Genomic DNA, 27,489 nt, shown 5'->3' with positions numbered 1-27,489 from the left:
TGTATATCAAAAGTTAGAATGTATATATATCTAGCTACACATAGTGCATCCAAACACCTTCATAATTACTTTGTAAACAATTGAGGCTTGTTGATTGGGTGAGACATGAGCCTATATCCACGGAATAGAACGCAACCAATAAGTTATGGCTTTGTTCAAAATATATAGAGACTATAAGCATGGAAACCTCCCCCTATTTTTGCATGTGTTGCAACAAATGAATACAGGTAACTTACAAAAAACAATGTTAAAAGTTTGTATGGAAGCCAATTTAAATGTGTTTTTCCCAAAGTAGGCTTATTTCTAAAGTAGGTTTTTATAAATCCACACTCAATTCCAAAATATTTGGACTAAAATAGTTTTGTATGTCTTATGAGTTTTGTGTGTATAATGAGTGTAGGTATAACTAAAAGAGTGTAGCACCTAACACTTAAGTGCAAATACAACTATACCCAACCCAATGACTTCTTGATCCAAAAAGACAAAATTATGGAAGTTGAGATTCAAGGGAAGATCACTCAATATACATAGGGAATGCCATGTGTGTGCAAGACCCCTATTAAAAATATTTGATACATGTGGTAGGCCCATTGAAAATCCCCTAGCATATGAATTGTAAGCCCCTTGAAATCTGCTTAACCATCAAGATATGGAGATTCCCTCGAAGTACCCAAGAATTTCACTTATGCATTAAGGATGGTGTATGTTGAAGCCCCAAAAAACCTTTTCTTAAAGCATTCATGTGACATGCAATGGGTAATTGAAACCCCTTCATATGTAACATAGCCATATAAATTAAGAATATCCAAGATGATGGATATTTCATTTTAGTATGGATAGCATTGCCAATAAATTTAAGGCAATAGATAGTAATTAATGAAGAGTAGGGACACCTGACAAACATTGATAATTTAAAAGATATATACATGATAGTTACTTTAAAGAGTTGACCACAACTCTACTAGCATGCCCATGAAAATCACCAAGTATCTCTAAAGATTGTCAAAATAACATATCCCATCAACTAGGCACTGCGTACATCACAACAAGCAATCAAATTGACAAATTTCAGACACAAGGAATCTCAATGTTTTCCATTGTAGGCCATAAACTACCCATGAAGTAAGGATTCCACATTTTAAACTCAGAGCTTCTAAACCGTATTGGCAAAAGAAGCATTGGTAGGTAAGTTCTTATGAAACGATACACATATAAGCAACATAGAAGAGCACAGAGTGAAGTGGCAAGTCTCCATGTATGCAATCACAATAAAATATGTAGACCCACAATCTTGTTATAGTAACAATAATCCTAGCAACAATTGCATGCATTACATTTAACCAATTCAAGTCCCTCACGAGACATGAAGTGACATTCAAATTGCAAGGAGCAATGGCATTGTGATAGTATGGTTGTGCAAAAGTTCCTCAATTTTTGTTTATAGACCCTTGCAAATGGTACAATATGGAATCTCATCAAAAGCCACATACCTTAAAATAGAGAGGTATTAGAGCTAGGGTGGCCAAGAGATTATAACAAAATAAAATAATCGACCATTCAAAGCTTTGGATAACACGGTCATGACACAAAAATCAACCACCCACAAGATCATCAAACTAATGACTTAACAATCCAGCACTGAGTAACGCAATAATGGCATAACCATCTCTAAGTGATTGAAATACCTAGGTCACTCAATTGACTAAAGTTTTAAATTACGATAATCTACAAACTTCACTCAAATAGCACTGTTGATTGGCTAAGAAACAAGCTATTGCACATAGCTATACTTGCATATAGGCTTATGCTAAATGTTGACTTCATGACGTTGATGACAATTAATCAATGCCGACCATTAAGCATAAAGTTGATACATAGAATTATTGTTTTTAAGTATGTGCTGAGATTCTCAAGATGAGTATGAGCAATATCTCTTTTGTGTTGTTGAACAAAATGGTGAACACATTGAATTTTGAACAAATTTGAGCAAAACTATGCTCACAACACTTTACAAAGTGTCAAAATTTGCATAACATGTAAAATTTGTCAATACATTGCTCTTTAGTTTGGGTTAAAATATTGCTCAAAAAGGAGTCCAAATGACCAAGATACGAGTTTCTAATATGAATGATGCTTGGTAGGTCTAATTGGATTAGTTAGGCATATATAGTTAGAGTGACCCCCTAGTGACCCATTGATTAAAACAACCAAGTGTGATAGCCACCATTTATAGGTTGGCTTTTGTGGATTTCAATCACTAGATTGACCTATGGGTCAAGCTACCAAACCATCTGCGAAACTAATCATCAAATAAATCATGTTAAATCACTAAAAACAGAGCATATTATACAAATTGATAATGGGATGTAGCATGTGTGTTCATGTGCTACTATGTAAGGGGTTGCTTTGCAAAGCACTATGTAGATGTGCCACCATGTGATGATGTGGCACTATTGACGATGTGGCATTATTTGCTCATGTGCTACAAATATAAATCTAATTGTGAAGCATTGTGGAGATTTAATAGTTATGTGGCAGTGTGCTTTTATGCTTTATCAACGATCTAGCCTAGGACTAGTGTTTTTACATGTTTGAGATGATGTGACAGTTAGGGTTTCCATATGCCAGCCAAACAAGTCATAAATAAGCCAATGTGAATAGGATCTTGGTTTTGAATGTCACAAGTAGTGTGGGCTATTAATAGGCTAAAGGTGCCTGAAAATAGGGTGACAAATATTACAAAGTCTGAATGATAGTCAGTAGTAAGATAGGAAGGAAATTGTGGCACACTCAAAGTCAAAGGTTAAAAGATGGGGATTCCAATACCAAGAGACTCAACAGAGACCACAATAGATCTATGTCACGAGCGCCAATGAAGTGGCTTGCATTACAAGTGGTAGCATAGGAGGCAACATATAGAGGAGGTGACATGCAAGTGACAACAACATATCGCGAGCGTGTAGGTAGTTGTGACACAAGCAGAGCTAGCATGATGGGGCATGGTAAAATTGGGTCACAAAGAGCATGTTTCCATGTGGAGGCAACGACAATGTACAATACGTATGGGTAATGGCACAAGGTGTGTACAATAATAGCAACACCAAATGCACTATCTCTTGCTATAGGTAGAATCCAGGATACAAAGCATTTTGTGGGTAGGATTGAGGTTAGCACTTGTTATAGGTGCAATAGATACTCAGTAGATAGATTGCATGGGAACATGAACATCTAAGGCATGATAGGTGCAATCACGATTGCAAACAGTGTGTATAGTGCAGGAGCAATGCAACAAATTCGACACTAGGGGAAGGGGGCCGATACTATGGAGGACTAAACTTTTAGCACTAATCCATGGTAAAAACGGCCTTGATGAATTTGATATTCAAACTCAAAGCTATCATAGTCATCAAGTAGTAATAGGGAGCTTTTTTATTATTTTAAAACATGTGGAACATATGAAACTATGAGAGGCAATGCTTAGGTTAGTGAGGGATAGTACTAAGGCATTGTTCATCCATAAATTGGTGAAAGGAGAGCTTGACAACCTGCCTTGCTATTGGGGAATGTTGACTTTCTAAAGTCACCCGCCTCTTTACAAGCCCCTAGATGTCACAAGTAGCTCCTCGGTGGTGCATGGCAACAAATGTAACCTTTGCACAGGGTGACAATTGTGAGTTGTCTAAATGGTGCAACGTTCATGGGATCTGAGCTTCGTGGATCAAGGAGAGCTTAGGGGGCTCCTTTGAAATCCTTTCAAAGGCTTTCAATGCCTTAGCTCCAAAGTTTAAAGCTTGGGGATCGTATGATTTCTGAAGTATGTTGACCAAGGGCTTGAAGCGCTTGTAAATCATTTCTCTAAGGAACCTAAAATGATGGGTGATGACCAATAAGACTTCAAAAGCTTACACATCATGCAATGAAGAAGCTCATTGGAAGTTGCGCATATAGCAGATGAAGCTCATAACCCTCCTCTCTTTCTCTCTTTTTGTCTTTCTCTCTAAACTAACAAAACTCTCTCACTTATGAATGGAAGCTAAGCTTCCAAGAAAAGATAGCTCTCTCATCATTGCTTCAAATGGAGAGTTATTGAACTAAATGTAGGAGGGAGCTATATCTACAATGTGTGGAGTCAAGATCTATAACATTGGGCAAGAAGAAGCCTCAAGAGAAGGCAACTGAAGCTCTAATACTATGACAAGGTATGAGGCGAGAGATGAGAGGGTGGAGATAGAGGTAGAGAGATTACACATAGAAGCACCACATACCAAAGTGACTAGCTATACACTAGACTTTATTGAAAAAAATAAATATATACAACGTTTCATAACCATTTATGGTTAAGGCTAGGAATGGAAATCCTATTTCCTTTTTACCACCATATGAGTGTTAGTGCATATTAACATATAGCACATAATGTCAAGATTATTCCTCGACAAGACCTACTACAATCCTTGTTAGTTCATCCAATATAGGGTCAATAACCTCTTATATAAGCAGTGGACCTTCTTGAAGTTTACAAATAATAACAAGGTGCTTCGTTTTTCTTTTGCAACTTCTTCTGCCACCGAGGTTATCATCACAAGTGATCAATTGTGGAGGATTTTGGTATGAATATATTTGTGCTATTTTGTGGCCTTGTGATCTTCTATATTTATTGAATTTATGATGTTGAGCTATGCCTACTTATTTAGGCTTTCTTGTGCCAATGATGCAACCTCATGATTTTCTACCATTTTCATGAGTTTATGCTCTATAACTATGTTGCATAGTTGTGTAGGTAGTACTAACCCAAATTTTGGTTTGAGCGAAGATCACTTTCATGACCATTCATCTGTATTTGATCCAATGGTACATAAGCAAATTTGCTATTATGGTTGCTCCCCTCCCTTAATAGTGAAAAAGCAAACTTGATATAGTCGTACGTGAAGTGAAAAAGAAAAGATCGCTTGAAAGGAAAAAAGCAAAGCTATTTTAGTGTGATAAGTATTGTACAAGATCGTAAGACTAGAGAGAAGCTTACAATTTCAAGCAAGACGAGATATTGAACAAGAACTAGGTGTACACATCTATTTGAAATGTTGTCGAGAGTGATCAATTTGTAAAAAGCCATGTAATGGTGTAGGCATGCACAAAATTTTAAGAACCCATACATTAAAGTTTTCCCTTATTTTGTACGTATCCCATGAATTTAAAAGTCCTCTCTATATATGTATGTACCACAATTAATTCCACCATCAGATACTTCTTTCGTCTTTTTTTTTATTAAGAGTAGCAAAGACCAAGCAACTATATTTACACCTTTACTAAAGCAAAATATAAAGTAGCATTCTATTGTATGTGAATCCATATGACTTTGTTAAATACTCAATCGTGTACATCATGCACATGATATTGAAACCCTCTTAACATTGTGATAATCAAACATCCATTGCACTTGTTACAAATTCCAAGTTTTCAAGCATATCTAGATAGACATATTTCATTTGAGAAATTTTAATGAAATCATCTCAAGCATTTTTCCACCAACAATAATATTGTGGATATATTAACAAAGCATTTGGCGTATTACACATTTGTAGCAATATCAACAATTAGGACCAAAACTTCATGTATGAGTGATGAGTTAAGAATGGTCCAACCGAGGGAAAACCTATGGAAATCAAGTTTTATAGGATGACTTGCAAAATTGAGTGCATTTATTTATTGCGATAGTATGATTTTGTAAAAAGAGTGGTAAAAAAGGATATATCAAAGAGTATATAAGAACGTAAAAGTGTGGCCCCAAAAAAAAAGGGGACGGGATAGTCACAAAGTTGTAAAAATAGTGGTTATGAGACAAAGGTGAGGAAGTTAAGACAAAGACTTGAAGATTCTCATATTCCTTTCTGAAAATTAGGTAGCCATGGTGTTGTATATGAGGACAAGAGGTCTAGTCATGCACCCTTATAGAGTTTGTGAGGAAATCTATTATGCAATAGAGAATTCCATATTTCTTCAAATCTCCCCTTTGCATCAATGTCGAAGCAATTCCATCAATGGTGTACCTCCATGCACACTTAGGCTTTCAACCACGACATGGACGACAAGCTCTTATAGAGAAAATAAATTGTGGAAAATAGATCAATGAAAACACCATTTAAAATATCCCAGCTATGATAATTCCATATAGTGAGATTATACTTATTCTAGTAGGCCCCAATCCATAATAAATTTTGCCTTGTAGGGAAGTAGAATTGAATATATTCATCTTTATGCATTTATATAAACTATATAATTGATAGCTAGAAACATGGATTTGGAGTCAAACTTATGAACGTACATATAATTGATAACTAACTATTGAGTGGTACATGGTTTTGGAGGCAATACTTATATAAACTATATTTTGGGGGTGCATGGTTATTTAGACAACACTTATGTACATGCATTGTTTTAGTGTGCTAATTGGATTTAACATGATTTTATAATCCGTATTGTAAGATGAAAATCACTATTGGTTTGAGTATTGTGTTATATGGAGTATCCAATTAGGCCTCCAAGAAATACCACAGGTTGCAATGTATTAGCAACATATGACATGACAAATATTGCAATATATTAACAAATTGAAACATTACAATTTTTGTAAACAAATAATAATTCAAACTAAAATCTAAACACCCACATATTGGAGCTCTGAACTCAAGATGGAAGGTACTGAATAACAATGGCATTCAGTATTAATGACTCTTTGATTATTTATCTACTTATCTACTCATTATCTTATATACTTATTTATCTACTTATCTACAACGATGATAAATAGATAATGAGACTTAGGAAAACATTTATGATGACTCTTCGATTAGAATTTATGATGTTATTATATAGTGGGATTTACTATTAATAACATCCTTGAGTATAACATTGATATTCTCTTAATCATAAAATATAATACGATGCATTGCTTGAACCTAAATTGCCAATACAAATTATTGGGAATACCCAATTGAGTTGTCCAATCCACACATGTCCATAGCTCTAGCATATATACACTTTAAAATATCTTCAACTTACATTTTGGCATATTTTATCTATAGATAAGTTACTCTATATTTATGCAAGACATGCATAATAGAGCATATTTGATAATAAATGCACCTTGACATTTATGCCCAATGCCCAATTCGCCATACAAATCTCATAGGAAAATAAATATGGAATGCTGCCTATAGAAGTTGCTAGACATGATCCAAGGATGTGATTAAAAGAACTTAGGATCTGATGGTTGCATGGTTCCATGTACCACACACCTAATTCTTAAAGTAATGACATACTTCCTTTATATAGTTTAATAAAGCATGATTTGGGAATGCTAAAATATTTGCAAAAGAATTGATTACAATAAAAAGTACATGTGGGTCAAGAGGAAATATTCATATCGATATTGAATATCTCATGAGCATCTTACAAAATGTTGGTTTAAAAAAGTTGTGAATGTTTTACCATGCCTAGATTAATTAGGACGAGGAATCTTACGAGCATGTCCATAGTCAAATATTCTCTTTGTAGATAGTTTTTTGTTTACACGAGTATGTTAAGGAAGGTTAAATAGATTTGGAATAATGACAACATTCACATCATACTTATGTAAATGCTTAATATTATTGAATCTACAATGACCCATATTCCTCTCATACCTCGATTCTCGTCCTTGCACATAGCATGGTTGACATTGATGGACAACCAAATCAATACGTAACCGATATTTAGTACATTGATTCCAATGCTAGCTTTGTCTACTTTCGCTTGAAGAAAGGAGGATCACTTCATTTATATCCACAATGAATAAGATGGTGATTCAGGGTCACATACCAAAAGCTTGAATATTTTCATCAAGATGTCTTTGTCCTTGCTCTACTCACAAACGTGGTTGAAGCTTCGCTTGATATTGACATGCATGACTTGAATGATAACTAGAATTAGGCATAAATGGAATATAAAATTAAGATCACTCCATTGAGTTTTCTCTCCAAGAGAGACTTTTACATCACGAATGTTTATTACTATGCACTTCTATATCATGAATGGGTATAGCTATGTGAAAAAGCAAAATCACATGCATGCTCTAAGTACGTTGGAAAACAACATACACATGCATACTCTTTTTGTCAAGGCATTGCTTTCATTTTCAAAGGTTTCAACATTCTTTTGACCAAATGGTACAAACATAATGATATTTTTTCAAATTATCATGTTTGGCATCATTCGACATTACTTTAGAATCTGTCTTTTTAATATGTTGCACTAGCTAATAATCGGAGTGCGTTGTGGTGCATCAATAAAGTAATTTTGAAAAAAAAGGAGAACCATGCAAAACATCATGTTACAAGGAAAAGGAGACTTTGCTTTTCAAGCAAGTCCCTTTTGAACTTTCACGAACATAAGAATCTGTGTAGGTTATATGTCATTGTTTAAAAATAAATAACTAACTAAATAAAAATGCCAAATATATTAAGGGGGTGGTTATCTGTCATTGTTGTGTATATGTATAGTAGGGCTCTCCTTCTTTCAAGAATAGTGGATGCTTATTGTATTTATTGAACTTCTTATCTATTTCCAATCATCTTGAAATTTGTCCTATTTCTTATTAGTTAAATGTCGAATATTTGTTTGATACAAATAGAGACTATTATCCACTTTGAATCCAACCTGCAACAAGTGGTTATAAATTATTGGAAAAGGTGGAGCTCTTGAAGTATATATGCTATGAAATACACTACTAAATTTGAAAAGCAAAAAATGACTAGATAACTATTGTCGATTCATCTTGTAGGATTTGTGTGCAAATACAAGCAAGTGGAGCCATTGTATTGGAGAAGAAATGGGAAGGCAAAGTGCAAGGCATCCCAATAACTTATTCTTATTAGAATTGAAAAACACAAATTGGGTAGCAAATTTGCTTTTCACTAATTGTGGCATGCAATAATTGGTATTCAAGTGTTTTGATTGCACTTGCAAAGATTGAGTTTGGATTATTATGGTCTATAACCATCTTACTCGATCCTTGTTCAGGCTCATGCATATGCTATGGTGGAAGGCTCCAACCACTACATGTATCTATCTTGTATAGGCACTAGCATTGTGGAAGGACAATATCATGTTTGTATAAGATGGGATGGCAGTGAGAAAAATAACCTTGCAATGATTACCTATCCCATCTCTCATGAGCATGATGGGCCTACAAAACCTCTTGTACCATAAGCGCAATGCTAGATACGTGTTCATCACATCACACTATTTTGGCCACATCATCATTTCAACTAGGTGAAGTGACCTATGGAGCTTCAATAGTTGATCCTCATGTAGATCTAGATGGCTAGTATGCCGATTAGAGCAACAAAATTTTCAACGATTCGGGAGGAGCTCCACTATGTTCAAAAATTTCAAAAATCCAAGAGAAGCTCTCCCATGTTCAAACACTCAAACATGGCTCTCTATTAATCGTTGTGTACTACATCTTGCCTTTACTTGTGCTATATTGCAAAAAACTAGGAGTTCTAAATGAAATCAGAGAGTTTTTGGAGGTTGAAGGAGAGATTGTCTTAAACAATGGGAGCCATGGAAAGACCTAAAGCCCAAGAAAAGCCATTGCTATATATATATCCATAAGAATCCACCATTATGAGGAGCAACAAAAAGACATATATTAGAGAGACAGAGAAAGAGAGAGAGAGAGAGAGAGGGAGAGAGAGCTCCCACACTACGAACACAAAGTAGTGGTTTAAAAAAAGGATCATATCCACACAGACACCCTAACTCACACACAGAAGGAAAGGGATGACCACATTTTGCACTTAAATGACATTTGTGAATCGATGTGCTAGCATAAATTGTGTAAGAATTCGCATGAATTTTAAAAGGTTTGCAACTTTGCAAAGTTATGTGCGCATAAACAGAATGATAGATGCTGGAAAATAGAAGTTCTAGTACTTTGATGCATCTTTAGGATGCTACGATTGTTTTTAGGGTAGGCATTGTGGAGTTCTAAGAGGAGAGATGTCAAGTTGGGTCCTTCTCCTTGCACATGACATTTCTGTAGGATGCTACGATTGTTTTAGGGTAGGCATTATGGAGTTCTAAGAGGAGAGATGTCAAGATGGGTTCTTCTCCTGACAAACCTTCAACTAGCACCATTAGTGTGCAATTCTACAAATGTCAAAGGCTTGGATTAGTGGAATATTGATGATAGTTGTATGACTGCAAGGCCAATAAATGTTTATGTTGAATTAACATTCGGAGTTCTTGGAAACTAACATGGCACCATGAGGCTGTTTAAATATAGTAGAACTAAGGTCACCCTTCTTGAGGTTGACGACGGTCGGGCAAAAGGGGGGGGTGGGGGAAGTTCTCCCTTATCCCTCACCTTTCATAGATCCTCAACATAGCAAAAAACGATTGAGCCGTCTTGTCCTCACTTTGTTTGGGGGGAGGGAGGGGACCACAAGCAGGAGAGAAAGGCTACGTTCAAAGAGACATTCCCCCCCCCCCCCCCCCCCTCCCCGCCCTCCTCCCACTCACACACACGACCATCTACAAGGGGCACATCTCCCATGACCTAGGTAGGTTGATCGGCACCATGGGTCTTCTAGAGGGAATCGAATGCGGGTAGGCAACGGATCGCCCAAATTGCTTAAGTTGCGACGGTGGCAACCTAGGCTGTTCCATAGAAAGAGACGGGGGGGGGGGAGCTTTTCAACCCATACCGCCCATGACCTATGCTGATGACATAGTCTTCTTGAGAGAATCTAACGCATGCAAAATGAGCATTCAGGTTGTCCCTTTGCTATCCGAGGGAATCGAATGTGTGTAAATGGCGTGAGTTAGTATTGCTCCATGGAAAGAGCCATTCTCGGGGCCTATGACCGAGAGTGAGAGGCAGGAGCGAGGGACTTCTTGAGGGAATTGAGTGTGGGCAGTGAGAGTGAACCCGCAAGCCACCCGAGCTACCGCCGCGTGTCACAACCAGGCATATATACGGCCGATGATGACCTAGAGTGACTAGTTCGATGATGAAGGAATCGAACGTTCCCTCCCATTTTTGTTTCAAGGTGCCTGTCGGATTTACGGGCGCATGCTTGCCTGACGTATATTGGACCTTGCTGGATTTACGGGCACATGTTCAGGAGTGTTCTGTGTAGGTGATGGCAACATTCCATTGGTTGTGCCGGATGCTTGGTGACCCTTACTTGCGTGTGTAGTCCGATTCTTGCAAGGGTCAGGCAAGGTTTGGCACTCCGGTAGCCTTCCGTTTGCCACCTGAGCTGGGAAGCTACTAGAACCGCTTGCACAACCTTGGATGTGCCGAGGGTGAGAGAGTGAACGAGGAAGGTGCATGGCGTGAAGGGCTGGTGTGTCAAAAGTGACAATGTTGGGAGAGAGAGGGGGTGTTCCGTCTTTCATGTTGGGCTGGCTTGTCTGAAAAGTGAAGTATTTTTTCGAAAGCTTAAAACTCTGCCGTTGCAAACTCCTATTTTAATAATTCCCAAAAATTACTCCATTGCCATTTCTCATCTCTGCATCTCGTTCTCCTTCGCCATCGCCATTTTTTCCCTCCTCCCCCTCTCATATGTTGCGGAAACCAAACAGCCTCAATGCTTCCTCCCTTTCCTCCTCCCTCCTGACCCCGCATCTCACTCACACTCAGAATGTCTGCTCCCCTTACCCCTTACGAGCGCTCCAGAGTCCGCTCTATGCACATGGTGCGTTTTCTTCCTCCTGCATTGCCTTGCATGTGCCCAATTTCGATTAAATTTCACTCTTTCTCTGGCGGATCCCTGTCGCAGCTGTCGGTTGGCACACAAATTTTCGTAGATCAGTCTCTCTGTCGGATGGATCCAAAACAATCAACTCCACTTAGTGCTAGATTACTGAGCGTGTGCTCTTCAGTACACTCGAGTAATTACCGCATAGTTTGAAGTCCCGCCTTCACAATCTGTCTTTCCGATTTTGAACAAAGTACCAAATTCAGCACCCAAAACTAATCGATAGCGATACTGTACAGCAGGCGCTTTATAAGTCGCGAGTAATTTTGTCTATATGTCACATATCGTTCGTACGGCATTCCTGGAAGCTTAACAATCAAACTTACGCTCTCGCTTAGATCTTGCTGGCCTAGGTGAAACCAGACGCATCGAAAATTACAATGCTGTTATCGATTTATTTGCCAAATCAAGGTACGTTTATGCTCATGGAGCTATTGTTGGGTTCCTGCAGGTCTTCAAGAGCGGCCCCTTGTATATTTCTTCCAAGGGTAAGCGTACAGATTCGACTTTGCCGAATAATTTTATGGTTGTGCGTGCTTCCCTTAGGTGTAATCCAGACTTTTTTTTGGATACTCGTAAATGCACCTTCAATTTGCATAATTGGGCCTAGCGTTTGCTTGATATTGCATCTCCGATTTAACCATCATTTACCGTTATATAAGTTTTTTAAACAAACAATGTCAGAAAATAGGGCTGCTTGCTGTAGCAAACGCCTGCTGCAGAATACGCACAGTTGGACCTTTGAAACTCTCTCCAATGTTACGCCATCAAGTGCATAAAGATGAACGGACAATGTTGAAACTGAACAGTAGCAAGTACAGCCAAAACCATTTCTCATGAAACCTCCACACAGCGTAGCAAAATATTCGAGCGAGAGCCACAAACACAGCATAACTCTCTCCAATCTTACTCATACGCACAACGTCGGAACTGAACAGTAGCATGTACAACCAAAAGTGTCTATCATTCAACCTCCACACAGAGTGGGAAGAATATTAAAGGGAGAGCCACAAACATCCAGCAAGGGGCTGGGATCACTACAGCCAAAAGATTGGCCGAGCTAGTGAGAACTACGTGGTTGAGGGATGCTTTCTATTGCTCCTGTGTCCCGTTGAACTGAGGCTTCAGTGGGATGCCTTAGAGAGCCCCAAATTGCTCTTTATATAGGCAACCGGTTGACCAAGGTGTGTCAAACCAGGGTCAAATAGTCCAACTGCCTTGGTAAATCAACTGACCAGATAGGCTGACTGATTGCCCTGTTCAGAGGTGAACCGATCCCATTCAGGGCCCTTGACAGGCCCTCACGGTGGTCTATAAATGAGGCTTCCCCTCCTTTAAAAGGTGCTTACATTTGGCAGCTACACGTGAGGACAGATGCACTCGTTATGATTTTGTATTCTTACCTCACCCTATAACCCTGGTCCTTCTGGCTCTATGTCCTCCTCACATGGGGAGTTCACAATTTTGGTAATGCTCCTTTCATTGACATCAGTTGTGCCATGCCCATGTGTTAAATGAGATGCTCCATTTGCTCTTGGGAAGAACTTTTGGGCACTATACCAACTTCATTCAGAATCACTCCTTGATGAAATGGTACTGAGCCTTAATGTGCTTCATCAAGCGTGGGATATGTTAGATGTATTAATCTCTAAGGCAGCGGCCAATGCAATAAGGGTTAAGGACACTTTTCGCTTTTGAAGTTCCCCCCTAACCGTAGTTAGTGGTTAAGTTAGTCACCGCATGTGTGTTGACCCTAATTAGAGCTCATTCTAGGGTTTGGTCTCTATGACTACCCTAGTCTAATCGAGTATTCATTGCGGTGGTTGCAATTTGGAGTCTATTTTCTCAGTCTTGAAGTGGGAAGTCTTCTCTGCCTAGTCACCATCTCTACAACTGAGGATTCAATCAGGCATAAGCTTGCCTCTTTTGCTGGTCATTGAATCTACACAGGTGCAGCCTGTTCAGTTGTTTTTGAACCATTTTCAGCACAGTTTTTAGCATGGCCAGCTCTGTTTGTGGGCTATTATATCAGCAGGAAGAGCATTCAGTTCTGACATGACTGAAGGAGATGGTGCCATGTGGCGCTACCAAAGATGGACTTGTGTACCAGGGTGGTTTACGGGACTGGACTTGGTGGAGCAGGAGCCACTGGATGAAAAGCCAAGAACCGAGGTTGACACCGGATTATTTTAGAGGGTTTCGAGATGGGAGCCAATGGAGCATCTTCATCGATGGGTTGGGATCAGGCCAAGATGTGTTGGTGAGAGGGGGTGCTGGAAAAGTCACATCCCCATCTGTAGCCCCCATATGAGGAGAGCATGGAGGAGGTGTACTTAGGGCTTAGGTGGTTGCCACATGGGCCGCACAATGGCTGCCATGTGGGTAGCATCCAAGCAGGAAAAGAGGCAACATGGGGCTGTGACATGGGCAGCAGGTTCAGGACAATACCTGGCAGATCTGGAGCTCTCTGGGAGCCAAAGACAGTGTGCACCTGGCACGTGTCAGGATGGAACAGTGTGGGTCTGTCAGCGGCAGCATATGCAGGTTGGAATGCCACATCAGCATGCCCGGACCCTGCAGGAAGGGTATGGAACATGCTGGTTCAGGGCACCTGCCACATGTCAGGATGGAACAGTGTGGGTCTGTCAGCAGCAGCATATGCAGGTTGGAATGCCACATCAGCATGCCTGAACCCTGCAGGAAGGATATGGAACAGCAGCGCCTGTGTACGGATCAGTACAGGGTGTCTGCAGGGCATGTACGGAGCTGAACAGGGGCAGAACAGGTGTGGGACTGCAGCAGCAGTATTGCGCCTGATTTGGAGGGTCTTTAGGCCAGCAAGAGGGCCTGCTGGAACAGGTTGGGGTTATGGCAGCGCCTGTGGCAGCCTGCCACGTGGCCAGTCGGGGCTTGCAAAGCCTCAAGAGGGGAGCCAACCAGGTCGGCCATTTACGACCGCCCTGGGTCGGCCTATTTTCCCTACTGGGTCGGTTGGGGAAGGCTGATTGGGTCAGCCTGTTTTGGGGGGCTACCAGCCCCTATAAAGGGAACCACTTGGGCTTATGTCTCATTCATTGTGGCAACCTTCAGAGAGCAGACCGGAGCAGAGGACCAGCAGCATTTGGGCCTACATCCAGGAGGACCAAGAGGGAGCTGGGTATTGTTGACATAGCAAGGGCTGCACCCTTGGCTGTCTTCCATGGCAGCAAGGCACAGGGATCAAGGCATCCACTTGAGTAGCAGATCACCAGCAGACTGGAGTAGCAGATCACCAGCAGACTGGAGTAGCAGATCAGCATTCTTTGGGTCTACATCCAGGAGGACAAAGAGGGGCTGAAGAGCTGCAGACAGAGCTCGGAAGGAGCTGCACACCTAGGCTGACAGTTAGGGCAGCAAGGTGCAGGGAGGTTTACTAAAGTCTACAGAAGCTCGACGAGGAGCACGCAGGCTTAGAGATCTAGAAGTGCCATGGAGGTAGTAGGACAACACTCTTGGTAAGGACAGAGGGCACGGCTTGGTGGGAATTTGGACTACTCCTGTATTGTGTCCTTTCGGACGCAAATATATTTTGTTGGTTCTATATCTCTTGTGGGGCATCGTCTATTTGCTGGCTTGCACCTATATTTATTGAGTACACAAAGTAAAGAAGTTTTGGATTCTGTAGTTAAACACTTCTGTGTGAATTCATGGGCTATCTATAAGTCTTCCACTGCGGGTACCTCTTTGGTCGTTTCTAACAGGTAGGGCTATCAAAGGAGGAAGGTTGGCTTGGAGTGGCACTAGATTGGTAGTTTTGTCTAAAGTCGCTTACAAACTCCCTTCTTTCCTTTGTTCTTTCGCTTGTTCTATAAAAAATTAATTTGCAAGATTGGATATATTCTAGGTATATGTATATATCTCAAGTAAGAAATGACTGTTTGTAGGGTTGGGATGGAAATCTTGGAAGCGGCGCTGGTTTATACTTACACGCACCTCTCTGGTTTTCTACAAAAGTGATCCTGTGAGTATTATATTCAACCATTTGAAAGAGAATGAATATAAATATAAATATAAATAAAAATAAATAAATAAATAAATAAATAAATAAATAAATATGAGCTCACAATTATTGCATTGCTTGTGTTGGTGCTTTATGCTTTAATTCTGTATTCTTGTTTTGAAGTCTCTCTCTCTCTCTCTCTCTTTCTCTTTCCCCAGTGTTTTGTCCATATTTTGTTAAAATCTTGATAATGCTCAATTTCTAAAAATTTGTATGTTCAAATAAATTCCATCTTGTGCTTAACAAAGCTGGTATATTGATGGTTAGTGAGTGGGATTTCAAGTGATTGGATTTGCAGGGAGGGCTTTCTCTACTAGGTAAATGTGGGTTGATGTGAAGGGTAGCCACTGATTGGAGGTGATAGCCACAAGACCTCTGACAATGTAGACTAGTACCCAAGATTCCTTGACTATTTGCTGATGGGGAAAGCTTCAAATTGTGCAAGCTACATTGGGCCGTTTGGTTCAAAAAGCCCCATGATTAGAAGTTGCCTTTAATGTATAAGTGTGCACGTGTGCATGTGAATAAATGAATAAATAAAAATAGTTCATTACGATATCAACATTCGTTACTCATGGGTGTTGTAGCGAAGGAGGCTGGGCTGATTTGGTGAAAGGGGATAAGGGAAGAGAAGTAGAAGTAGAATTTATTATCGTCCTCGGGGGGCCAAAAATGACCCATGGGACCTAATCCTCAGTACAAAAAATCTCCTCCGATGTGGAGGGGTCAAGAGTTTTCAAGTTCTTGATAGTACGAAAAAAGATGAGTGACAAAAGACCCCAACGCTGCCGGAGAGGCAATGGAGAGAACTGATGAGAGCTGTGTGGTGTCTACCAGTATCTGCTGGTAATCATCCCTGATATGTGCATATCTCGGGCACTGTAGGGCTACATGTGCCTCTGTCTCCTCTGTCTCAACTATCTGTGAATCACAAAATCTGCAAACTCTGGCATGTCGTGGCAAATTCAGACAAGGTCCTTTCTCTATGGCCAAGGTATGTGACCATGTGCGGAATCTGGCAATATTCCTGCGATAGAGAAGAGGGATGGGAGTGCTGATGTATGGCTGAGCAAAGGCATCTGATTTCATGAATGATGACCAGCATAGAGGATTTATTTGATCTTGGTAGTATTCTAACTTGGTCTTCCTTTCTGCTGTCAGCCATTGAGCCTGTAGGGTGCATAGTAAGGACAACTGGAATACCTGTAGATTGACCTTTTCAGGTGGCATAGTTAAGTATGGTTCCACTTTCCATCTGCTGAACCATTTCCTTATGTCTGTCCCCCATCCTGTACATATGATCTTGCTTTTATGGTTCTTTTGAAGTTTCATACTTGCTGTCCATGCTCTGTGTGGTAATCTGTCTGTTGGCATTTGTTGCACGTCCACTAGATATTGCATCACTCTGATCAATGCATGAAACTCAATCGGCCTCCTGCCTGTTTCCAAAAGGAGCACAGAGTATGGGGTAGTAGCCTTGACTCCTAGATGTCGTTGTAGGAATGCTTTCTGCATTTTTTCAATCTCATTCCATGTAGATGGAGAGATGCTGTCTCCCCATACTTCTACTCCGTAGAGCACTGTTTGGACCACATATGCATCAAACAACATATTCCGGATCTTCCAGTTCTGGGTGTCACTGTGCCTGCAATCATTTTCAAATTGATAGTATTTTCTACAACCTGTATCCAACCTTCTTTGTGCACATTGCCACCATCTGTGGTCGGATGGTATGTCGATGCCTAAATATTTAAAGGTGTTGACATATTCAATGGCTTGTCCCGCAAAGGTGATAACAGGAAGGTGTTCAGGTTGAGTGGTGCATATTGCCATTGATGCATGGAATCAGAGTCATAAGCAAAAAGAACCACATCATCTGCATATAGAAGCAACAATATTGCCCATATTTCGAGTGTGGGTCGTTTTACCCCTTCTTCTGCTGTAAATTCTTTTACGAGTTCTTCTAACTTGTCAATGCAGATTTCAAACAGTGTAGGTGAGAGAGGACAACCTTGTTTTACCCCCATAGTACTTTGAAATGCAGCTGACAATCCATGCTCTTGTTTTAGTTTGCATGATACTTTCTCGTAGCTTCGGGAGATGCCTATTCTTAGTGCCAAGGGAACTCTGAGGTCTTGCATTCTTTTCCATAGGCCACCTCTCGGGACTGTATCAAATGCTTTCTTAAAATCTACAAAACAGCATAAAAGAGTTTTTCCTTTGAGTCTGCTTTCATCCATGAGTACTCTTAATGTAACCAGATGATTTGCAGTCCTATGCTCTTTACGGAAGCCTGCTTGTTATGGCCCTCTTCTTGGCCTCTTCTGCCCAAGTGCTGATTTTTGCTTCAAGCACTGTGCTAAAAAGTTTAACTAGTGTGGAGCTAACCATTATAGTCCTGTAATTGGTGACTCGATTTTTGTCTTCCCCTTTGAATAGTGGCTGAACCCAATTCTCTTGCCAGTCGAGGAAAGCCATGATGTAGAGCATTTGTCAGTATGTGTGATAGCCAGTGTCGGGTCCTATCGTCTGTCCATTTTAAGAGTTCAGCACACATGTGCATGTGGTCACTGGTCAGGGGCCTTTCCATTTGCCATCTTCTTTAGCCCTGCTTCAATGTCCTCAAAACTGAAAAGGTTGACTGAAGCATATGACAGTTCTTCATTTCTCATGTCTGTTGCATTGGCATGGTTATAGAGTCTGTGCTCTTCAAAAGTCTTGTGCCTCCCATGATTATTACCTTGCCTAGTTGTTTCAGTTCTGCAATGTCTAGGCATAGTGATTTAAATGCCTCACTTGAATCTATTCCATTCCAGGCATAGAAAGGGGATTCATGGTGAGGTATATAGCATCCTTTAAGGAAGAGGGGGCATTCACCAAATTCTAGTTTCAACCACATAAACCTCTTGTATTTATCAGCTTTGTACATGCTGATTTTTCCTGCTAAGTGTTCTTGGATCATGCATGCTACTCCTCCTTGCCCTCTCTTTCCGATTTGTTTTTGGTACACTGTGTGTACAACATATCCTGGTATTTCTGGGTTTCCCATGTTTCTCCCAAAAAAACTATGTTTGCTCCCTATATGAAAGCATTAATGCTGACTCCCTTACTCCAAGGGAAACCTCTACAGTTCTAGAACATTACTTGCAAAGGCGTGTATGTCCCATGGGTCTTGCTTCCCTGTTTAGTGTCCTCCTGAGAGGAAGAGGGAGAAGGATTGAGAAGTGAGAAAAGGGGAAGAGGGAGAGGAAGAAGAAGAAGAAGAAGAAGAAATATTAACGTCCACAGGAGACTCGCGGGTCTATGGGAACCCCCCTCCCCAAATCATCAACATCAGCTAGAGACGAATTGAGTTACATCTTCTCTCCCTTGCTACATGAGGCTTCAAAGGTTTACAAAACCCATGCATTGGGATGAACGAGTTCTCGATCGTGCACTAACGTATTTGAATGGCTAGCAAATGAGAACCATTTTGGTGCTAATTGGGACTCTAGAATCGAACATTGGCTCACAAATGATTTACATGATTTTTTTGGTTAGCACCTGTGCTTAGCTTTAGGTTCATGAGAAAAGCATATCCCTATGCATCAATTGGACCTTGGGAATCAACATTCTAAGAGAGAATGCCATCAGAGGATGCTAGAGTGGAGTTGTGTCTTACAGTACATCTCGTAATGGACAAGTAGAGACTCCAAGAGCTTGTAGGTTGGTTACGTTACCTACCTACCTTGGAAAGTTGCATGCATTAGGCACTAATCATTTGGGAATGTATACTTCATAACTCTCATCTGCATTAATTATTCACATTAATCTCCTAGGTTGAAGGCTCAATGTTTGGTCTTTGGGAGAGTATATCAGCTCAGCCCCAGTTTATTTAGATGCATAACTAGCTACTAATTTTATCTTAGAAAAAGAAAACAGCTTGAGCAACATGAGAGTCTTTGGGTTTAGATTTGAAATCACGGACCAAGGCTTGTCCATCCCTATATATTGCCCATTTTCCATCTTTGTGTGCATCCTTCACTTTAGTAAGTTCAACATTTTTTTGTTTGAGCTGATTCGGGGTAAGCTCCTGAGATATCCATACCCGTGTGCCTTTCAATTTTTGTGTCTGCGGAGAATCTTGACTGTGTTAGAAACATGGTGAAAGGAGAGAAGAAGAAGAAGAAGAAGAATATATTATCGTCCTCTGAAGACCAAAACCGGCCTATGGGACCTGGGCAATACAATATCACAAGTACATGAAAGCTCCTCCCGAAGATGGGAGGGTGGAAAGAGAAACCACCTTCTAGGATTCAGGTGGATTCCTATGCTTGAAGAGCTTATACACAAATGTTCCTAAAGCTGAAGGTGACCCTTTATGCAGCAAATCAGCCAGTTTGTTATGTCCCTCAAGGAGGTGATTGAACTCTTCCCTAATGTGTGCATAGTGAGGGCATATCATTACCATGTGTTCTTCTGTTTCAACCATACCTTGATCACATAGTTGGCATATTCTACTCTCCCTTGGCATCTTTTTCCATCCCCCTGTTTCTATTTGCAGTTGGTGTGATCGGGTGCGAAGTGAGGCTAAAGCCCTCCGTTTATGCACTGCTATAGGTGTACATATGTACTTCTGCGTTGTTGTCTCCCTTCCTGTATAAATTGACCAATATTCGGGGTTGATATATAAGAGAGAGAGAGAGAGAGAGAGAGAGAGAGAGAGAGAGAGAGAGAGAGAGGCTAGGGAGAAAGAAAAGAAAGAAAGTTTATTAAAGTCTTCGGGAGATCGTGAAGGTCTATGAGACTAAAGATAACTGATACAATGAGCATAACGGTGGTGGTCTCAAAACGGGCCAACCAACTGTTTCTACAAAAAAGAGGTTATGAAGGACTGTGTGTCTAGTCCTGATACAAAAAATATGTGTCTACCTCCAGATGATACAAAGAAGAAGGGGGGGGCACCAAAAATGGGGTAGAGGGGGGAGATACAGTATACATGTGCAGGTGGTGATCGTCAGAGACCAATCATAGAGGGGCCGTCAAATGGGAGGTCAGAAAAAACCCTGCGATAGATGATTGGCCTCTGACGTCACGCGGCCTAGTCGAGCTCGGTTGTCGGGGGCGGCGGGTGGCCCTGTGGATGAGGGCAACGGTAACCTCGGTGGGGTGGGCAGAGAGCAAAGACGAGATGTCATGGACCTGGATGTGTGTGTCTATCCGCTGACGCAGCTGTCGTGGCTCTGGCTCTCGCTCACGTCCGCGTTGTCGGCTAGACTGAGAAGAGGTATCTTGTGACTGAAAGAAGTCAGTGATAGGCCGCTGGGTGTCCTCACGTTGTGTGTGCTGCTCGTGTCGCCGTGCTCGGAGAGGTGTCTCGGTGGCGAGTCATCTCATGTAAGAAAGCGGCTAGGCATCGTTGATTCGGGAATTGCAACATGTGTGGGAGGGAGCCGAATCCGTTGCGGAAGAGGCAGTGGTATCGGCCTCGAATGGCATAATAGATAGGACATCTGAAAGCAAAGTGCTCCTCCGACTCGATCTCCTGCAAGTCGCAAAGTGGGCAAAGGTGGTCCTCTCGTGGGATACCCTCTGCGCGTCCGCTCTCGAACCGTAATCGGTGTGACGAGACCCTAAACTGATCGAGGGAGATCCGGAGCGCATGTGGTAGATGAAGCTGTGTGTAACCCGGAGGTGTGATGAAGCCCTCCTGTGAGATCTGGAGGCAGTGTCCGCGGTAGAAGTCGAGCTTCACAGGAAGCTCGGAGTGAAGAAACCATGTCCGCCAGGTGTGGAGTTGGAGTAGATCCGCTCGAATGAGCCAGTTGACCTCCTGGTCAGTGGGGGAGAGGGGAGATGGTGGAGCGTCGAGGCTGTACTGAAAAGGAGGCAACCGGTCTAAGTCGAGGCCCAGTCGGGTGAACCAACTGGAAAGACGACTATACCAGCATCGCTGGTCCCCATCAACGGATAAGGCCATAGAGGAGGATAGGGCTAACCAAGGTAGGCGGAGGCGACCGTCAGCGGAGGAGCTGAAATCCCTGACTCTGTGGAGATAGGTGATAGCCTGAAAGCCGCGTCAAGGTGTAGGGGTGAGGCGCCGAACTCTGCTAGAATGATCTAGTGTGGTACCGATGGTTTGCTACGGATCATCCGAGCAAACATCAGTATTTGTAGGCGCTCAACTCGAGCCCACTTAGTGTTTGAAAGGTCGACTCCCCACCAAGGGCTACCGTACATGCCTGTCGGGCGGACCAAAGAATAAAAAAGGAGAGACTTGGTCCGCGGGTCCTGGAAGTGGGAGTGGTAGCATTGTCGCTCCAGCCTGGCAAGAGCGGCGTATCCCCGGCCGATCCTGGCCTGCATGGCCGGGGGCATCATGAAGATCGGGCCTGAGAAGACAACGCCCAAGTATGTGTAAGAGTCAACTATCTCAAGAGGGTCGCCGGCGAAGAGGAACTGCTCTCGGTGCATAGCGGGTCTGGAAGTGTTGAAGATCATCACCTTGGTTTTCCCAAGGTTGACCTTCAAGTCATGTGTATCACAAAAGACCTGAGGTCCATCCAGGTGTCGCTGAAGACCAGTAGCAGAAGAGGATAGTAGTACTACATCGTCTGCGTATAGGAGAATCTGGACGACAGCCTCCGCAAGAGAGCAGCCTGCACCTGCGAGTGTCCTGATGGTGGTCTCGAGCTCGTCGATGTAGAGGCCAAATAGAGTCGGTGACAAGGGACATCCTTGTTTGACTCCGATAGTGCTTGTGATCTCTGGGGTCGAGCTGGTGCCAATCCGGACCTGCCCCGTCACCCGCTCATAGAGAGCTACTACTGCCCAGATAATCACCGAGTCGTAGCCTAACTCCCGTAGACGTCTGATGAGTCGGGCGCGGGAAACGGTGTCGAATGCCTTGCAGAAATCCACAAAGCAACAATATACTCTTTGTCTCCTGTGTCTGGCCTCCTCAATGATCCCTCTAAGTGTAAAAATGTGATCGTAAGTCGAGTGATTCGCCCTGAAGCCAGCTTGTCCGGATGCCCTGAGCCCCTGTACCTCTGCGTGAGCACTGACCTCGCCATCTAACACTGATGCATAGATCTCTCTGGCAGCCCCCCTATGCGGAATCTCTCCTTGTTTTTTGCTATGGCTTCCTGCTCTTTTACCTCCATATATAGATCTGCTTTGTTGATTTTGTTGTTGGCTAGAATAGCCATCTCTTTCTTGGCTGAGCTTACCTGAGTGGTGATTATCTCTTCAACCGTGGAGACAAGTGTTGGCGTTACTAGAGATGTGTTGTATATTTTCATAACCTCTGCAATAATTTCTTGATTGCCTTTGCTCTCCATCTCCTTCACCTTTCTTCCAAGAGCTGCAACCATAAGCCTGAGCTCTCTCACTTCTTGCTGTAGAAAGTATATTTGTTCTTGTGGATCAGGTCCAATCCTCTGCTTGTAGTGCAATGCAAAGGGGCTGGGTGTCGATATGGAGGTTGCAACGTTAGAGTAGGAGGGCTTTCTAATCTGTGTAGAGGTGAAAGTCGTCATCTTTGGGAGTTCCATAATGGCGCGTGCAAACTTTGATGGGCCCTTTTGTTGACGCTAACCCCCAAGCTAAGCCGGGGAGTCAAGTACGACGGGACTATATGGGAGATACGACGGGACTGTATAGAGAGTGACGATTGTACGGAGAGGCTAACGATGTACGAAGAGGTAGGTACGACGGGACTATACGGGATTGTACGGCGGGACTTATCCTAGAACTTATGTGTATCATGACAAAAGTGCCTCAAGTAATTCTCCACCCATTTATTAACCCTTCTGACTGTCCATCCGTCTCAGGGTGGTAAGCAGTGCTAGGTGTGAGGAGAGTATCCGCTGCTGTGAATAACTCTTGCCAAAAGTGATCCGTAAATTTTCCATCTCTGCCATGCTTAAAAACATGCTCAATAAATTGCCAAGCAACCTGTGATGTTGATACTAGGTATTAGTGGGTATGAAGTGAGCCTGTTTTGTCATTCTATCCACCTTCCTTAGCTCATAGCCAGCCCTAAGAGCAGCCCTTGCGCCCTCTAGATCTGGCCCTAAACAACAACAAACCATAGAAGGGCATGGCTCACATGGGAGCTCTAGCTTTACTTGAGAGGTAGTGCTTTAAGGCGCATTTTCAGGACCCGCCGACAAAGGGCTGGCTTTTTGAAACACTAGTGAGATCGACTGCCATGTATGCCGCACCATTTTGGGGGAGCGTCCTCTTAGTAGTAGAGTGCAGGAGATTTGAGCGGCTATAGGTGAATATGGGTGGAATCCTTCAAGTAACTTGGCATAGCCGTCCCTTTGAACCATTGATGGCATAGATATATGGACAGAAGGATTCAAACTGGCTGGAAAAGCTACTATGCCTTTCACAATACTTGTAGGCAGGCCGAGATATCGAGCTAGAATTTGAAAAAGTATTTCTTTGATGCATTGGTTACGATCGTGGTGCTTTGTGGGGTAGAGGTTTGGGGGTGGGAGCTTATCCAAGTCAAAGCTGGAATGAGGTGGAGAAAATCATAACTAGTTTCTTGGGAGTGAAAGACACTATTCCATATTCCATCGTACTCTTGGAGATTGGTAGCGCCCCACTGGTGCTCTTGGCAATGGAGAGAATGTCACAATACTTGGTCAAGGTGATACAGATTGCTCGAGAAGAGACTCTCACATCTGACATGGGATGGATGGCAATGGTTCAACCGATGGGGTGCCGAAGCATTATTGGTGTCTTTGATAGAAGACAAACAAGTTGTAGAGGCCTTCTTGTGGAGGCGTTTGTTAGTGGGATGGGAGCGTGCAGATCGCTGCACAAGATTTGAGTACTAGACTCAAACAATGTGGTCACATTACAAAGACTATTTCTTTGGACCGAGGGAACAACGTACTCAGCCTTACCTTTTGGAGCAGATCTCGAGATTTGCGATGCATGCAGTTGCTTCTGTACGGACAAGCTCACGTCATCTACGATGTGAAACAGGTAGATGGCATGCTACATGCCTCACGCCCACTCCTCATTCATAGTAGCTATGCATAGTATGCCATCAGGGCACAATAGAGTGTGAGCAACACTCCTTGGAACATGATGCCTACTCAAGTATCAGAGAAATTTTCAAGAATATTATCGCAGGGCATTTGAGTATTGCTAGTTTCCTGTACCAACCTGGCTGCACCTTAGCTATGGGAGCATACATTGCAAAGTTTGTGGAGACATGGCCTCATTTGTTGGATCTTTAGACATGTGGCAATTTTTCACCATATGTAATTGGTCATATGACATATCATAGATGTATTCGCTTTTGTTATGATCCCATACTAGGTTTTCGATTGTCATGACGTTAAAGCAATATCATCATCATCATCATCTCTCTCTTTCTCTTTCTCTCTCTCGCATTTCTTTGTCCTATGTTTTGCTTTGTGTCTTCGTTTTTACTATTGAAAGTTTTGTTTGTTTGGGTTGGGATTTCAAAGCTAGGTTTGCCCAAGAGATTCCAGAATCTTTCAAAGTTGGGTACTGATGAGAACATAAGCATAGCTTTGCTTACTTTATAATTTTCATAATTTTGCTTAAACTCGCTTACAAACTCTCTTCTTTCCTTTGTTTTGCGCTCGTTTTATGAGAAAAGTTTTTATTTGTAAGATTGGATATTCTAATGTAGTGAATCTTTTGGGTATGGGTATAGAACTATACATGCAATGCTTTGCTCATCATTCCACATCAATGCTATGAGTTAGGGTTTTTGGCATCTATGGCTTTGAATTGTTGGTTGGGAGATTCAGAGATGTAGTCGTCTTATCCCTTCAAGCAAATGTAGCTTGGGTGAATAGAATGCAGACTACTAAATGTTAAAGTTTCATCGTGCTTATCAGCCATATGTCATATCTCCATTGGTCTTTACAATGTTAATGTGAATATTAGAAATCATGCTTCTCATGGTTGATGACACCTATAGTCAATGCCTTGTGCTTCTCCTCTTGGAGAGCTCTATACCCCAAAACCTAATTTCGGGGGGAGGGGGAATTTTTAACGCCTCCAACCATTCAGCCCTCATATTGGTGATGTGATTGCACTTAAAGGTCACTCAATGATCTCTTCCAACAAGAGCCTACAGAAATAATGGCTACACGATGATAAAGCTCAGCATAGTCTTGATAAGAGGCATTTCAGTAAACATGTTGAGATCAAAAATTTTTTTTTTGGGGACGCTTCATATCCAGTGTGGAGCTTTCTCCAATGATGTTGAGAGCCTGCGTAAACATTGAGCTGGATGCTCCTCATGTTTCTATGGATGTCACAGATAAGGATAAGGGTAGTGAAGGAAGAATTTCACTGACATGCTGAGGTGACCTTAGGTCTGTTCTTCAAGAGTTTAAAGAGCTTTTTTATTAGAAGAGTTGAGTTATTTTAAAATTTAAGGCAACTAGAAGGCTATTGATCAGAAAAGTATGAGAATTTTTACTATAGTGTGTAGGAGATGTCTATGAGGTAGTGTGCTATTTACTTGTGGTACTAGCCCTCCAATGATAAAGCTAAGCATATTGAATCCTTGTTAGATAGTGTTTGGATGGTGATCTACGGTGCACCCCCTGGGCTGGTGGCCAGCTCTATGTGTAAGTTCCTAATGAATGTCGCTATGTTAACCCTGTGAGGGAAGCTCTGCATGGTTTAAGCTGTGGTATGGGGTGGTGGTTGCTTATCCTGACTATTCTATGAGGAAGTACCTTTTGATTTTTACCTTTATTATATGTTTGTCTCATTTTATCTTTCTTTTTGAACAGAATTCTACTACATGAATATTCTTATTGTTTAACTTATGGTTTGTCTCTTGTCTGTGTAGCAGAATGTACCATCTCATAAAGGAGGTGAAGCGAACTTGACTTTGGGTGGTATTGACTTGAATAATTCTGGAAGGTTTGTGCTTACTGTCCCTTGTTTCCTTTTTGTCTATAAGACAACTTGCTCACTTCTTTCTTTGTTTATATTAAGGTCTCTAGTGTGTCTAACAAATATGGCGCGCTATTGGTGTCTAGCGTGCTTGTTCGGACAGACAAGAAGCTGTTGACTGTCCTTTTTCCAGATGGACGTGCTTTTACTCTTAAGGTATGTATGCTTTGTTTGAATTGTGGAATATTTACACAGTATTCTTTCCGGCAGTGAAATTCCTACGAAGGTTTTACCTTTCACATGACAATCCTCAAATTCTCCCCTGATTTTGAAGTATCAGTGGTCTGCAGCTAGGTCAGTTACTGTATTACAATTTATGGTCCATATGCTCTTCTGAATAAGTGAGCTCCCATTTTGACGTATTGTATAGATTTTTCTCCCCAACTTAAGAGTTGAGATCCTGTACATGGGAATGACAGTCTGGACATTTGAATTTTCAGATATTGAATGTTCTCCTAGCTCTGTAGTTGTGGTTATTTGCTGTCCTAATACGAAATGAGGAATTAGTGTCTAAGGTAGCTTAGCTGTATGGAGACAGCAGCAATCTCAGTTACTTTTGCAGCCCTTTAGGTACCTTGTGGGAGCCTATGCTAGACTGTAGTCTTAGCTGTTTTGTTAAGTGTTGGAGTTTTGTTAATCTTTTTGAATTTATAGGAAAGTGGTGTGATTATATTTCTGCCTGGCCAATGCATGTTT

The 27,489-nt window shown here is 41.7% G+C and overlaps 1 protein-coding gene across 6 annotated transcripts in view; it reads left to right on the top strand.

Annotated features, from left to right (window-relative positions):
* Window positions 1-11,442: 11,442 nt before the first annotated feature.
* Window positions 11,443-27,489, top strand: part of LOC147895246 (rho GTPase-activating protein 7-like) — a 76,011-nt gene continuing 59,964 nt past the window's right edge. For 2 of the 6 annotated variants that reach the window (XM_087383266.1, XM_087383260.1), the window contains exons 1-5: window positions 11,444-11,741; window positions 12,256-12,292; window positions 15,728-15,804; window positions 26,687-26,760; window positions 26,880-26,949. In XM_087383266.1, coding sequence (XP_087239392.1) covers window positions 11,688-11,741; window positions 12,256-12,292; window positions 15,728-15,804; window positions 26,687-26,760; window positions 26,880-26,949 — 312 coding nt within the window. In that variant the 5' untranslated portion in view covers window positions 11,444-11,687. Of the gene's footprint in view, window positions 11,742-12,255; window positions 12,293-15,727; window positions 15,805-26,686; window positions 26,761-26,879; window positions 26,950-27,489 lie in introns of all 6 variants that reach the window. The other 4 variants (XM_087383262.1, XM_087383261.1, XM_087383265.1 and 1 more) reach the window with 4 other exon arrangements.

The sequence above is a fragment of the Dipteris shenzhenensis genome, chromosome 13, assembly GCF_047967505.1.
Source record: "Dipteris shenzhenensis isolate YYH24624 ecotype China chromosome 13, Dip_SZ_1.0, whole genome shotgun sequence".
Lineage (NCBI taxonomy): Eukaryota > Viridiplantae > Streptophyta > Polypodiopsida > Gleicheniales > Dipteridaceae > Dipteris > Dipteris shenzhenensis.
This window is presented reverse-complemented; position numbering and strand designations above follow the sequence as displayed.